General features: G+C 34.9%; 1 protein-coding gene across 9 annotated transcripts in view; it reads right to left on the bottom strand.

The window, feature by feature from the left end:
- Positions 1-17,325, bottom strand: part of LOC136845771 (trichohyalin-like) — a 576,224-nt gene that overhangs the window by 425,967 nt on the left and 132,932 nt on the right. For all 9 annotated transcript variants that reach the window (XM_067116039.1, XM_067116041.1, XM_067116040.1 and 6 more), the window contains exon 3: positions 2,656-2,784. In XM_067116039.1, coding sequence (XP_066972140.1) covers positions 2,656-2,784 — 129 coding nt within the window. The remainder of the gene's footprint in view (positions 1-2,655; positions 2,785-17,325) is intronic.

Genomic DNA, 17,325 nt, shown 5'->3' on the forward strand with positions numbered 1-17,325 from the left:
CCAACCACATTCTCGTACACCCTTTTTTTTTTTGTTTCCTTTGAACAATATTCATTGTAATGAAGTAAGAACAACTTTATTCGAAATTTAGCATAACAAAGAGAGACTAAAATGATTATTTTATTGTAACTATATGATGTGATTTGTATTATTTGGCTTTCAACAAAAACTACATACGAGTTGAAGCCCCATGTGTCGAAAATTTTCTCAACATTATTCACTTCATACACTTACACGGAAAGCTCATCAGCTTTGCATCGAACCCCCAACACACTGCAACATTTATCTCTATCACCTCTATCCTACATTAACTCTACGTTTCCCATATGTTGGTTAAGGCCTCCCTTTGCAGTGCCTCTTTCACGCCATCTATTCGACACTTCTGGCTGGTCCTCTCCTTCTCCCTCCCAACTCTTCCTAACTACACACTTTTCACCTGCCTGCCATCCTTCATTCTTTTCATATTCCCAAAACCATCCTTTTACCTATGCTATCCTTTCACTCCTTCAGAATATTCTTTATCACGTCCAACTTGCAATAACTTCCTAGCTGCTTCCACATCTTTTTTTCTCTGGCTTTCAACATCCACACTTCATTCTTATAATAAAGTTTCCTAAACAATCTTTTCATATATTCCTATCTTGGCTTTCATAGATATTCTAAGTCTCTCCCCAGTCTTTTGCACACAGTCTGCTACCTTCCTTGCTTCGCCATTTTGTGACAGCCTTCTCTTATTCTACCATCATCCACAAAATCCATTCCCATATCCCTATTTGAATCAACTGCTTCCACGCCTTCACCAACCAAATTACCATATATTGCTCAATCTCCCTGGTTTCTGTTTACCCTTATCAACTTACTTCTGCATTTACATATGCAATTTCTTCTCCGTCCCCCAATCAGTACTTATCACCTGAAAACCTCGCCCATTCCACATTCCATTTAAAAGTTATTTTATTATCCCATAACTTCAGCTTCCATTTAATTTCCTTTCTCTGACTTTTGCATCACTCCATCCAAAAATATATTACTGATCTATAAATACATAGCACAACCTCGTCTCAAGAACACTTACACCACGCTTTGTTTCCATCATAAAACTTTCTAATAACTCTCAACCACTTACTGTCTATGGCAAGCAGCCTAAACTTGCTCTACATTGCCTGGCAATCCATTCAATCACAAGCTTTATCTAGGAAGTTTTATGCCGGGCAAAACTCTTTCACTTCACTTTCAAACTTCTCACATAACACTCTTCTTCTTCCCTTATCAATCCTTGGTTTTTCTATCAAAATCCTACCATAAAATTTCCCCTGCTGTACTAAGTAACGCTATGTCCCTATGATTCTTACAGTTGACGGTATTACCTTTACCTTTTAACGACGGAACAATCTTTCCTCTCGAGCATTCCTTTAGAACTTTTCCTTTATCTAGTTATACCTTACAAGTACTGGTCAACCAGTCAATCACAGTATCACCACTGTGCACCAGCTTCTCACTTACGAACCCATCTACTTCTGGCGTCTTTCCATTCGTCAGTCTGTCAATTACCATTTTGTCGTCCTCAATAAGACTCTAGTCATTCCGCTCTACCTCTAATCTATCGTCCGTATTCAACAAATCTTCCAGATGCTCACTTAAGATAGCATCTCCACTTTTGGATATTTCACTCTGAGAGTCATTAGCCTTTCTGCCTAATTTTATTTCCCTATAGAAAATTCCAGTCGCCACAACAGTCCTGGCTCGACTTTTTTTTTTTTGTGCCCCCTCGCTTTCTTCTTGATTACTCTACTCATGTGTATAGCAACATGATAGACTTATGTCAAAAAGCTGCACCTTAAAAATAAAAGCAGGAAGAAAGACAGTAGATTTATATATTTATATATATATATATATATATATATATATATATATATATATATATATATATATATATATATATATATATATATATATATATATACATGATATTTTATCACATCACCGTGATTCATATACAATCATATATATATATAATACATGACTTTTATCACATATCAATTCGCTCTACCTCGGAAATAATATGTTTTCATATATGTTACCGAAGGGGAATTTTAGTTGATAATAAGTTCGTCGTCCCGTGGGCTTGAACCAGCGAAGGACAAGAACTCAGGACAGTGGACGCTTTAGGTGTGGGTTTAAAGCGTCCACTATAGTCCTGAGCTCTTGTCCTTTGCTGGTTCTGAGCCACGGGACGACGAACTTATTATCAAATAAAAATTCCCCTTCGGTAACATATATATGAAAACATATTATTTCCGAGGTAGAGCGAATTGATATTAAAGGACGTTTGTAGCTTACTGAATAAATAAATATATATATATATATATATATATATATATATATATATATATATATATATATATATATACACCAAATGACCCATTTTTCTTTTTATAAAATGTTTAAAACAAGGAAAGAAGTCTTTTTAGATAGTGATCAACGTGAGTCATAGCAACAAAACAATACATATAACTAATAAAACAAAGGCAAAACCGCTTAATACAATGATAACCTCATTTTTACATAATTTTATGGTGAATACACAATGGCAAAATAACAATTCATGAATTCTTAATGATAAAAAAAAACAAGAACTTAAAATACTGAACTTACCTTTGTTTTGTAGTGATTGGCTTTAATCTGGAGTTCATTGTTTGACGTTTTCAGAGCTTCCTCAGATTCTCTCAAGTGCGTTAGCTGAGACTCTAGTTCTTCTCCCCGTGTGTTAAGCCCATAGACAACCTGAAAAGACAATGCAAATTCATGATAACAACTACATTAAGTTAACATCACTTTCAATGTCACGGTGACCGCTACTGTTATTGATATTAAAAACTGATCAGTCCACAAGGGTTCTCTTCTATCATCTTTGTATAACAAATTTATGCTGCAACAAAAACAGACCAGGATGTAAAAAGACTGAAATGAATTTGTTACGAGAAATGGCCTCATAAGCATGGAATTTGGCTAATCGGACTTTAAAATAAACCATATTAAAATTAAATACAAAAGGATTCCCCATCATTCACAAGGGAGGATGACCAGATGTTGTCTAACCTGGCTTTAAAAATATTTTATAGTATCATATACTGCATTTCTACTCTTCACTTCTACTCTTCTTTTCATAATGTCCCTCAAAGCCGTTTTCCTCTTCTTGGCTCTGGTCGTCATTAAACTGTTAAATTACACATGAATCTATCCACAAGTTTTCAATGCCATTCTCAGCCGTGTTGTAATTTAAACTGTAGTAAATCAAACTTGATAACTCATCCCACTCGAAGTGTGCATCTCCCCTCTAATCAACACCAACGCCTTCCCGAATTTTTTTATTTTTATGATCGTTACAAAAGACATACTTAAAGATTTAGAAAGTATGTTTGTCATAACTAATAGCCAGATATACTACAATATAGAATACATTCCAGGAGCCTGGTCGGGATAGTTGCACTATCACTTATAATACTCTGTGAAGATATTGTAACTTATATATATAATTCGATATTATATATATATATTATATATATATATATATATATATATATATATATATATATATATATATATATATATATATATATATATATATTTATATTATATGTGTGTGCATGTGTGCTTCTCCCCTACGGGTTCAGGTTTTACATTTGCCAACTCATCTTAATAACACAGAGCATCTTCCCTGGCTTATGAAGGAATAACTCTTGGCCCATAGGTCATATTAGAAAATCCTAGGAACTGTTCTCTCTCTCTCTCTCTCTCTCTCTCTCTCTCTCTCTCTCTCTCTCTCTCTCTCTCTCGTACTAAAGAAAAGAGAAATATAAACAGAAATCAGCAAGACTGATGATATCATCCACTTGAACGTATCTGCAATCAATGCTCTCACTTGCAGAATAAGACCCGTTTGTTTTACAACTTTTCATTCAGAAGTCTGTCTACAACACCATTGTCAGTCCTTTTCATACACAATGTTTACTGTTTTGCAAGTCGTGATTTATAGAAAAATCGTATTTCTTTATGCCTAAGGACTGTACATTGAAAGAGCTGAATGTTTAACCTACTTGGATGATAATTATAAGAGAGGGGACTGGAGATGAGTGGTAGACCACATGAAAGACAAGAGTTGCGTAATTTCACAGAGGCCCTTTACGTCACGCGCCACTGAGAGCTGACCATAGTTCGAAGGTTGTGTGTAAGTTTAACTATTTATAATACTGAAAAGTTTCCAAAAATTCAATTAGTGAGTAAAGGACAGATGACACTATGATTATGTAATCTAAGGATCTTGAAGGGAACCTCATACAAGTGTATAATACCACTAGAGACTCTAGTGGATATTATACATATGTATAAAGGCATATTATATGTTTGACAGTGTTTTTGCTAACACATGATAGCATAGGACAAAAAAAATGTGATAGTGTGACCAATAACGAAACGTTATTCTAATTTCTCATTTAACATTGCCATAAATGTCATTAACCTTGCACCCCTAGGGTACATAAATCCTTGTGAAATTAAGTTATGCACTAAAGTATTTGTTAATACATAAATCCACTTAGACTCACTTATACAGGCAAATGTCTCTCTCTCGCGCTAATATATATATATATATATATATATATATATATATATATATATATATATATATATATATATATATATATATATATATATATATATATATATATATATATATATATATATATATATATATATATATATATATATATATATATATATATATATATATATATATATATATATAATATATAATATATACATTTACACACAGACATATACATAAATAAATGTGTAAATATATTTCACACACACACACACACACACACACACACATATATATATATATATATATATATATATATATATATATATATATATATATATATATATATATATATATATTATATATGGCACTGATTCCTGCCAAGCGCTGGGGTCTATGATGTAATTCAGGGCTGAAAGAGAAACTGAGAGTAAAAGGTTTTAAAAGTGAAGCAGGAGGAAAGCCTCGCAGTTGCACTATGAAACAATTGTTAAGAGAGAGTGGAAAGTAAGAATGAAAAAATAGAATATGAACGGAGGTACAGTAAAACGGATTGAAAGAGGTTGCAGCTAGGTGCATGCGGGACGCTGCAAAGAGCCTTAACCTTTTACCTCCCAGGTACAGAAATCATTGAGCAAAACCAATGGAATTTGTGAAAATTCTTTATTGCTGTAAGTATAATACTGTAGAAAAAATTGTCGATATTACTTAAAGGAATGCTGACTTATGGCACTGTTCCCATGTGGGAACGCTGCGACTACGTGTGCTAAAATTTGCCGTATTTTACCAAATTTTCAAAAATTCATGTAAAAACGTTATAGTAACCTTTTTTCTCTTTCTACTTGGCAAAATTTGAAGAACTGAAATAAAAAGTCATGTTATTTGTTACAATGTTGCAGGTGTAGCCCCTCACATATTATTTTGAAAGTGTATGCTAAGTTATTGCACACGCACTATACCTTTATCAAAATGCAATCGAACTAAGCATTTGGTACATTGGTATCTTGAATTTTTCTTGCAAACAACACTTCTTCCTTTCTTGCAACTCTGCTTTATATGGCCACCACCATCATAGCGAATGCCAGTGAGTAGTTCTGTCATCTTACTTTGGCCAATGTGTGTGCGTGGAGCTACATACTTCAGCAAACAGAGCGTTACTTCTCTCCTGAAATTCAGGTGGGAAGTATCCTCCGCAAGATGGCAATGCAAACGCCAAGCAGTAAGCAATGACAAATTAAGAGCATTGGAGAACAGTGGCTAGTGCCATTTCTTACCCCTGACCCCTGTTCGGTATTTGGTCAAAAGACGATCCATTAGATCTACTTCGCCTATTCCCTCGTTGCATTTGTATACGTACAAGATATGGCTGTTTTACCTTAGTTTTGGGTGTATTCTTTACGACGAGACGAAGGGGTAGTGGTCTCATGGTTACTTGCAATCGTCACAATAGAGTTGTCATTCCATTTACACACAAAAAATTCTCCATCGCAGCGAAAATCAAACTCTCCTTTTCTGCTTTTCTTCACGACTGCGTTTGGTTTCATCAACTTGGCAGCATCAGCAGTCCTATTATCTCAAACAGTGCCAGTAGCCTTGACGTCCTGCTCAGCAAGGGACTTCAACAGAGCATACGATGTAAAGAAGTTGTCAAAGTACACTTCATGTTTAGTGACTGCTGAACAAGACTCAATGGACGACATGATGTCATTCACGATACGGGTTCTTTGCCCCTGTAAAGCTGCCACAAAGCACCCATATCTTGTAGCCAAATCTAATTGGCTTGCCCCGGATGAACATTTTTGCAGTGTCGACCATAGAATAGCACCATGGATTTATCCACACTGAGCTTCTCTTGAAAAATACTGTAACTTTTGAGATTTTCATTCAGGATTGTGTAGATGGGTTCAGTTTTCCCTAGTTTATTTCCTTCTGAAAGACTGTCACAAATCAACCTGATTGTGATGAGTGTAAAGTTTTGTATGTGTAAATGAGCTCCTATGAATGGAAGTTTATATTTGCATATATCACACATGTACACGCACACACACATTTAGATATGTATATGTATATATGTATGTACAGTATGTATGTATGTTTGTATGTATGGATGTATGTATATATGTATGGATGTATGTATGTATGCGTGTGCCTTTGTGTGTATGTGCCTTAGGGTGTCTGTGTTACTGTGACATGACAACAACATTCATTTTAAGTAAATTTTTGTACGTACGATCACAGCGTCCCCATGTGGGAACAATCAAATATCAAACTCACTTTCTGTTTTATTGTGGCTGAAAATTTTCCAATATAATCATGCATCTTCGTTGGGGTCTGCTAAATGCTAATAATACCTCAAAAAACAAACCGTAAATTTGTTACCAATTTGCTGCTCTTCTAATCAACGAGACTAAAAATGGCAAAATTTACTAAAATGTCTGAAGATGAAGAGAACACTGCCGTTTGCAAAGCATCAGAGCAAAAGTAACTTGATAGTGTCATACCTTGGCCTATACTGTATCCCTGAATACTAATACTTTTCAAATCGTTTTACTGAAACAGGGTGAAATCAAGGATAGAAATTATGTTCCCACATGGGAACGCTGGGAGGAAAAAGGTTAAGTAAAGACAGCAGTGCATCATGTGAGGTGCGCTGACGGTGCCAACCCCCCTATGGGATCTTAAAGCTTGTCGTGTGTAATCGCTGTGATATCAGTGTAAGTCTGCACAAGGTGAGATTTGGTCTTAATAGTAGCAAACAACGGGGGCCATCTGTTTGTCACGATAATACTGCGGTTTATGAGGTAATAGGGAGAGAACATGGGAACATTAGTTCCGCCTCAGGTCATCTTCTCTAGCACAGGTTTTCTCTTGAGTAAACGGAGAACGAGCAGAATCTAAATAATGTTGACATGATAATTTTTTTATACAAAGACATTGTCAAACGACTGAAGATTGCAGCGTCACTGTTGAATGGAATCACACAGAACTTAGTAACAAAAGTCTTCCAGATTCAAGGAATCTTTGTGTTACCAACAGAAACAATCTGCAGATTCATATATTAAAATTGTTTTTATGACAAAATATTAACACTGCATACATACATGTTTTGCTTTTCGTTTTCGTTTTGACTTACAACTGTGCAGCACGAACATAACCAAATGGGTTGTTATGAGATTTTATTGTTTTGCATTATGCTACAATGAATATAATGAAAAAAAAGGTTTTGTTTCAAAAGTTTTTTCATTCTTTTTGCATTTGGCCGATTGTTAAAAACTGCTCTCGTTTATGAGTTGCTTCATATTTATTAAAAGTACGTAAACACGACCAGTGCGAGCATTTCAATATTGATTCCAATTTATATCACATAGCCTAAACGATCAAGTGTAAAATTACCACAAATTTTAAAGGAAAATAATTTAATGGCGCGAAAGCGAAGCACTGCCAATGTAAATTTGTAACAAAGAAGTAACTAGGCGGACCATGATTACCGATTATGTTGCTGGTTAGTGACTCGAATATATGGTATGTGTGTGGTCTTCTATATAATTTTTTTTAAACACACAAGGATAGGATGAACACTAAATATCTCTGAGCACTAACGGAGTTATAAAAATAAAAAGAGAAATGAAAACGGCCGAAAGAAAAAATGCGAAAAAAAATTCTAACGACATCGGGTGGTCTAATTTAAAACTGCTGTAAAGAGCTGTGGCTTTTTCTAACTTCTGAAAAGACCATCGGTGCAGAAGAGATGGCAAAAGATGTGACGGGACATCCTTACTGGGGATCTCTTAAAAGATCTTCGTCAGAAGGGCGTCAGCGCACATAGGAAGGATTAGTCCCTAAACAGATGAAAAAGAGACCGGGTGATCCTCAGTTCCTGTATTTCCCTTCTTTGTGTTTGTCAGGTCCTCCTTTCCATTTTCACTTATTTAAATTTTTTCTTTTTTATTCATTCCTTGATCCTCATGCGTGTCAAGTCCTCGTCATTCATTCTCTGAAGGTCCTGTTGCTGACTTTTCACTCTCTGATCCAAAACAAAAATTAAATAGCTAAGACGATACTGCTCAAAAATTAAAGTGATAACACTCAACTAAGGAGGTTACATATTGTAAGCAATGGTATGAGAGAGAGAGAGAGAGAGAGAGAGAGAGAGAGAGAGAGAGAGAGAGAGAGAGAGAGAGAGAGAGAGAGAGAGTATTCTATCCTAAAACATGCCTGACTGATCATAGAGAAAAAGATGTGGTTTTAAACATGACGATTAATTTTCATCAAAATCTAACATGGTTTTTAATTTATTGAGAAGCTCTAGATGCTAATTTTTCCTTAAAATCAACAGGTATATAATGAAAAAATTATGAAAACAATTTGTAGTAAATGACTAGAAGTAAATGTATTATTGACAATCATAATATATCCATAATTTGAGGTAAAAACTGTTAAATATGATAATACGCTATCTTGTAAAATTGTAAAATGTTTAGTTAAAATAAAACTCGAAAACGATTTTAAGTTAAAGTGATGAAATTTTGCCAAGTGTCAGAAGATGGTGTCGAAAGTGTACTTTCATTTGAGTTTTGAAAAAAATGACTAGTACTTTACCTTCATAAATATTAATGACAATTAAACTTTATAGGGGAAAGGTATAACATAATTCCAATGGATTTTCAACCGAACCTTGCAGATTCTCACTAGTCATGTTGTGAAAATTATTACACATCACATTTTTGGAATACATTTAGATGTATACCATAAATGTCATGTGTAATACTTACAAATTATACACACACACACACACACACACATATATATACACATATACATATATATATATATATATATATATATATATATATATATATATATATATATCTATATATATATATATATATATATATATATATATATATATATATATATATATAATGAATGTATGTTTGTATGTCTGTGCATAGTAAATTTTTCTGTGTATCCATGCTTTGATATTTTGATTTTAGCTTGTTACTACCATGCAAATCTACTAAAGTTCTGAATAAGGAAAGCCGCCACTATAATGATCCAGAGGGCTAATCAAAGGTACGTGAGGTACCCTGAGTAAGACGGATTACGATGCACCGTAAATATCCTGAAATCTTTTGGTGACAGCTAGTAGCCTTCGAAAAAGATGCTGGGATTCCACTGTTCCTTTATGACCCTCAAATCATGGTCTATTCAGGTCCTATTCCTATATAACTACATACACAAGTTGTACGGATAAGTTGACACTAACTAACATATTAAATTTTAACGGAAAGTTAAAGTCATCTAATCCTCAAGTGACTCGAACTATCACTAAAAAGTACAGCAATGAACGAATATCAGAATTTGAGATCATTGATTTTTTTTTTTTTTTAGTGAAAGCTTGGTTTCAACGTCAATTTCTTTTCATCCTACAAAGCTGTGAACAGTTGTAAATTGCGCCACTGAAATGTTGCTTCATTTCCTTAAGTATGGTATGCTGTTTCTAGATTTCGTTAGAGACAGTTTCAATTAATCGATAACATTTTTCCGACATCAAAATTTTATGACCCTCACAAAAGCCTTTAGGTTTAACAGAATTATTATGCGGAGGAACTGGCTGTATTTTATCAACTACCTACCTAAATTTTGCACAACAGACTTCTTATCTGAAAGAAAGCTCAAATTCTGAATTTTATTTTTAAATTATGCGGGTATCCTTTAAAATAAATGCAACTAAAAAAAACTTTAAACGATTCGTTTTTGTTCGAACCTTCATGGTCTCTAACAGCAATTACTGTTAATTTTTCACACTGTTAATTTTTAGTGTAATACACCTATACTGATAAAAATTAACAAAGACGCAAAATTAACTGTCAATATCATCCATAAAAATGATGCTCGATTTTATCATTATCAGAACCATACAAGGATCATGAAAATTGAATCCAAACAGAGCCCACTGACTCCACATAAGCATGTGATGAGGTATAATAAAAACTGAAAGCATAAGCCGACAATGAACGACAGACAATCGTTCCTGTTAGAAAAATTTCTTGAAAGCTACTGCGATGCTGTATAAGTATAAAACAGAAAACAATACTCTAATGATTTTAATGATAATAAAAATTAATTCCTACATACCGCCTTTACCCTATAAGAATACAGATATCTTACGTAATGACTTAAGAGCTTGTCTTTCTTGCTTAATATCTGATGAATGAGGCAGTAAATTATTCGCTACTATCTCTGGGCCCTTTTTTGTGACCATCACAATACGTTTATTTGGTCTTTCAGTGAACAAAAAAAAAAAAAAAAAAAAAAGTTAAGAGGAGTGCATTGCCTTTAAGTTTTGTCAAAAAATTAGATGATCAGGTTACATGTGAACAATTAGATAATAGGTTCAAATGTTGCAAATATATGAGCATTCTACTATTATGAAACAAATAAATATCATGATAAAAATGATACTCCAGTCTCTCTTCCACTTTCCTCTCCCTTCATATCGATCTTGTTTATACAGTCTTGGAGCTAGTAATTCAGTTTCTATTTACGTCACTTCTGAATTTTTACTTCCCTCATTTTTGAAATCTTATCTAGTTGCAAAAATTTCCTCATTCTGATCTTTGAATTCCATCACGTGTTCGTCATCCTCCTCTTCTCTTTCATTTGCTTTATTACTTTCTGGTCCAAAACCTTTGCTTAATTCTCCCTCGCCCGCTGCTAAGCCCCAGCACTTACTACTCCTGCTCTCATTACCTCTCACGAACAGAACCTACCCTTCTTGTAGCAAAGGAATAATACCTCTAGTGATGAACGCTCTGGAAGAAGAGGACGAAAAAAGAAGCGCTCTCACTGAAGGAGATTAAATCATAATCCTTGTGGAATGAAACACATCCATAGGAGGCAAAAATCCTAATTGAATGGAGCTCAACCAAATCTCACATTTTAAACTCCCAGTAAGAGATGGTGGGAAGGGAGGGTTCGTAGGAGCGCAAGATTACGGTGGCCTCAAAACGAACAAGCTTCTTGTGTCTCTTACAGAATAGGAACTGATTCATCAATCACTCGATCTGCAGCCTATGTGTGTGATTCCGGGCTCTCTCTCTCTCTCTCTCTCTCTCTCTCTCTCTCTCTCTCTCTCTCTCTCTCTCTCTCTCTCTCCTGGTCGTTTAGTGGTACCACACCCTCCTGACGATCGTGGGTCCCGGGTTTGATCAAAGGGGTGGGGAAAAGCGATTTAGGACTGTTTCCTTAAAAACTGACTTCGCCTTTGTTGACCTAACCAGTGATTCGGGTACCTGGTGGTCAGTCGGACTGTGATTGTTCGCAGGTGCAGTTAAAGAGAAAAAAAATGACAGCAGATGAGTTATCAGTGTTCTGTTATAATAAATGTCTTTTATACCATAACCATATGAAAAAACATTAGTGCCTCGACAACATAATCCTCACTCTACAGGGCTAGTACCATTTTTCAGAACTTCTCAAATTCTCTCTCTCCCTCTCTATTTCTTTCACTTTCTCTCTCTCGAGAAGACGAAAGAATACCTTGATTTGAAAATAAACATAAATGGCAAGATATTAATCACTTACTGACTTAATTTGACTATCCGAAACCACCCAAGTACCTGTAAAATGACCGAAACAAATAGGACGTGATGACAAGGCGTACTAAAAGGGCTCCACTTATACTACGTTTGAATGGCATCCTATTCACGGCACTTCTCTTCAAAGTGCCTTGCCGTGTGGTCTATTCGGCGAATCCCAGCCAGCCCATCAGAGACGTTTTAGCTCGTTCGTTACCCTCTAATTAAACTTTTACCGCCACCATGTGTGTTTGTGTGTATGGGGCGCTGTGTGCGTCCATACTGGCGCTTCAAATTTATGCGCTTTGGCACTCTAATCAAAGGCCTAGGTTCTCATCATTTAAATATGTAATTCAACGGACAATATACTTCTCCTAACCTCTCGCTCATTTTTCTTTCTTACCCAGGGCTGTTTAGTTTGAATTATTTTGCCAGTCTCGAACTCCACTCAAATGAAAAAGAAGAAAAAACTGACAACGGAACTCTTGTTGTGTCGTTTGGTGTACTTTCCTTGGAGTGAATACCGCAACCCCACAAAGCAAGTTTCGTCATCCTTTGGCACTCTTTGAAAGCAAGCACTATTGACACAAAGGAGCTTTAGAGGACAACTGAAGACAAAACGGTCCTTCAAATTTAATTAGATACTTGAATGTAAGGTGACAAAGTTTATCACATACTGGGCGCAATGGATACGTTAGATTTAGTCTTTCGTAGTTTTGTGAATTAAATTAGATTTTCACAGCATGCCCAGAGGGCTGCAGTGTTTTCCAACAAAAGACTCAGAGATCATAAATACCACGGTCTGAAAAATATATCAACACTGACGTATACAATATTAGACTTATCATATGTATATAATCTCGGGTATGACCACGTGTGTGTATATATATATATATATATATATATATATATATATATATATATATATATATATATATATATATATATATATATATAATATAGAAACACGTGAATAGTTTCTTCAGTAAAAATTTCCCATGAACGAGGGTGAGCCCTTAAATTCAATGTACAACTCCTGTCTTCAGCCCCTTTGTTTCCTAAAATTTCCTTAGTTATGTTTGAAGAGAGATCTAATAAGCAATGTTCCTTTGTATAAGAGCGTCTTATCAGGAAAGGGAGAGAATCGTATAAAATGAGAATTGTTATAACAGGATGCGAGCAGTGCATCGAATCCAACTCCCAGAAAATGAGCTTGCAATTCCAGAAATGGAGGTACTAATTCTTCTGGGATGTCATTAAATGATCACCTTTGAAGTCTTCTTTGCCCCATTTCTGTCGAGGCTTAAAAATCGTTAAGAACTATTCGCTAATATACGTTTTCTCATTCATATGAGATCAAATCAACTTAACACATGAGTTCGTCTTCGTTTCTTTTATCCCTACACATCTCAACCTAGCTAACCGTTTAGTTTCTTAGTTTGTCAAGGAAGCTCTTACATAATTCATTATCTTCCTTGTAATATCATTAACTCACGGCGCATTATTAAACGTTGTGATTGTCTCATCCTTCACCAAAATCGTCGCTTTTCTACGTTCTTCTCTTTTCCCTCTCCTTTTGACATCATGGTCATATCTGATTCTTAGCCATCTTTTATGAATATCGCAGCTTTACGTGATATGATTATCATATCTGTTCATTTTTACTTGGAGCTTACCTTCATACATTTTAAAGTCACATTATCATATTAAATACTACGGACAATTGAATTATTTTCAATTCGCCTGTTTTATATATAAGAATGTCTACATATATTCATTTAAATTCATGTGCAACAAAACACTTACAATATGTCTACCATCTTAATAAAAATCAGTGATTAAAAAAACATAGTCACCTCTGTAATCCTAATATTTCATTTTTTACAAAAAAGCAGCAACAGCAATATAATCAAGCCGATTTTTAACAACTTTGTTATACTGTGTAAGTAAAGCCTTTATCTCTCTTAAACCGACTTTTTCTCTTAATAACCAAGAGCTTTTATATTAAAAGAAATATAACCATATGACTTTGACATTTCAATTTTCATTCACTCTGTTCCCAAATATACGGTAACTTATTGCCCGTAGTTTAAATCAAGAGTATTCCAGCACTGTTTTTGCTTCTCGGTCTTCAAGGAAATAAAGCAAAATACTTTTATGTGAATTTTACAACTTAATTACTCAGTTTTTGGACCACTGTTTCTGGAATTACCATAATGTTGAAAAAGAATGATATAAACTAACTATGCTTACTATGAATTCGTTATTGGAAATTGCTCAGTGATACGCGGCTTCTAAACTTTTTGGTACGAGCTAGTCCTTGGGAACACATTTTTTTTTAAATGGGGAAATTCTCAGAACATTAGCAATTACGTAAAGACTCATTTCAAGATAATATTGTCAGAATAAAATATACAGATACTGTTTATCGAGTGCAAGTGTACGCTGTAGTACGAACTTACGCTATTTTGTAAAAACACTGACTAAAAAAAATGCAAACGGGAAATTATAGTATTGCGCTCCAACTGATTTAGATTATTTACAGGAACACAGCATCATGGGAATACTCAAGAAATGAAGAAAATCGTTCCTTTTATCTGGGGAAATATTCTTAACGATTGCGACATCTAACCACATATGGAAAATCATTAAATATTAGAAAACAATCAGACACGCCGGCTTAACAGTAAACACGCAAACATTACTTACACCCCTTGGTTGATGATAAGAAATATATGCAAAACGCAATCCAAATCTGAAATATCCCTACAAACCTTAAACTCAATATGATCTCAAATTCCTGGAAATCTTTTCACCGAAGGGGAGAAGTACTTTCGAGCATAGGAACAGCCAAGAAATTAACAGATTGTGTTACAGGGAAATGCCACCGTAATGACTTATGATCTTAATGAAGTCTATGCTATTTCCTGTTCTCTAAAAGTGCCCAAAAGCTGAAAAGATTCTTATTAAGTATATTACTAAGTTTCTTATCGGGTACAAGTAGCCCTGGAGATAACTGAAGAGCTAAACTACTCATTCAGTCTCCCCACCAAGGACTCAGTATGAACAGAACCTCCTTTCATCAGTCATGGGCTATGCAATTATTCAGCACCCTTTCAACTTCGATTATAAGGGAAGGAAATCAAAACAAACGACAAAGTAACAATGCAATCTTCAACTAAAAATCCAGAAGTGAAGACAACAATTCTAAGTGCTACCAACAGATATATTGTTAATCCATAAAAATCAGGGAAGACTTTTATTTTTAATTAATGTACAGTTACTTAGATTATGCGTGGTTTTCAATTTGCCCGTATCATATTTCCTTCAAAAGTAAACTCAGTCATTCGAATAATGACTCGGAATTGGATCTTATTATGACGACTGTTGCGTCGAAAACAGGTCATCTACAAAATAAAGATTCAAAATGACACTCCTTATTACCAGATAAAAACGGACCTTGAATTTAAAACATAGTTTCCGACCAGTCGAAGCTAATCTTTCTCAAAACTCCTTAACGAACATTACTTTAAAACAGCCTGTGTTATGACTGCCGGTCTTGATGAGCTCTCGGACAGTGGTCGTTCTGTTTACGAGTTCAGTTCGAGGCAGATGCTGAGGAGTTTCCAGTGACTCATCATACTCACTTCCGTAACGAAGAAAAAGGACCTTATGAAATCTCTCTCTCTCTCTCTCTCTCTCTCTCTCTCTCTCTCTCTCTCTCTCTCTCCAGGGACACACTGCTATTTTCTCCTTTTAACCATTTGGGGTGTCAGTAAAAATGAGCCTGACTATTCATCTCAGCAACCTCAAAAACTATGGATCAAACACTAATATCTGTTGTTTTCGGTTATTTTTACATGTCAACACCTTCCCACCCCCACCCCCTATGGTGCCAGTCATGTCTTATCCCCACAGTATTCTCTTCCAGATAGCAAGTCATATGTATACCGAAATGAGGTATGATAAACCGGTAGAGTTTATTTAGTTGCTAAGTCTACGGTCAGACCCACCCCCCGTTTCAGGGAAGCCCTTCCCACCCCAACCCCCTTTTGGTGTTAGTGATGTCTTACTCCAAAGTACTCTTTTCTAGATAGTAAGTCATATGTATACCATGTTTGGTTGAAATTGCTCAATGTTTCAGTTATGCTGGAAAATACACACACACACATGCATACATATATATATAAACTTAGATGACAGAGTACAGGGTTTGGTGTAAAAATGGTGTACATCAGACGCGTGCTAATTCATGTCCTTTTTGGCTTAAGAAAAATGCAGCCTAAAATGTTTTTGAAATTTATGAATGTGTTATATAAATCAAACTTCACAGCTGATTCTCAAGGCGGTTTAAGGGACTATCATTTATATGCTTTACAATTATGCTGCTTCATAAGCTAATAATATACTTCATGGTCTCCACCTAACAGCTGTCAAGTGGAAATGGTAATATTTTCTGATTCATGTATATTCTGATTCATGTATATTCTGACTTCTATTTGAGAATTTATATTGTTCTTTGTCATTATTATTGATGCTGGATTATTATGATGTTTGAGAGCAACGACTGAAGGGTTCTTTGTATTTTACAGACTACTTAAGAATGCCGCTCTACGGAGAGCCGGTTAAAGCAATATCTAAACTGAAATCATTTTGAAAAAGAATTTTTTTTTTTTGCACTCTCACTCTCACTCCTGCATCACTTATTTTACGCTTATTTTTCTATAAATACTTATCTTAACTTAAATCCCTCGCTGGTCTGTTTCTTATAGAAAATAAATTATAAGCATTGTACTATTATTTATTTCTTTCCCTTCATCATTCTAGGCATTTGGTATCCGCTCTCGCTCTTTAGAAGTAAAATTTATTAATATGTCCCTGATGATCAGAACTAAATTTGGGAGGAGGTTATATTTTAGTATAGTCCAATATAAGGAAACTGAGAGCAAAATATTTACTGAGAGGATTACTATGAAAAGCTTCTCTAAGCACAGAATAATTATCAAGATTAAAGTATAATATGTTGTCCTACTACTTTAAAATCAACCAGAATTGCCTACGCTGTCTTGCTGTTTGTGCAATTATTAACTGGCATACCTTGAGCAGAGACTGAATTAAAAAAGAGAGAAAGGAAAAATACAA

Source organism: Macrobrachium rosenbergii, chromosome 14 (genome assembly GCF_040412425.1).
Source record: "Macrobrachium rosenbergii isolate ZJJX-2024 chromosome 14, ASM4041242v1, whole genome shotgun sequence".
Taxonomy (NCBI): Eukaryota; Metazoa; Arthropoda; class Malacostraca; order Decapoda; family Palaemonidae; genus Macrobrachium; species Macrobrachium rosenbergii.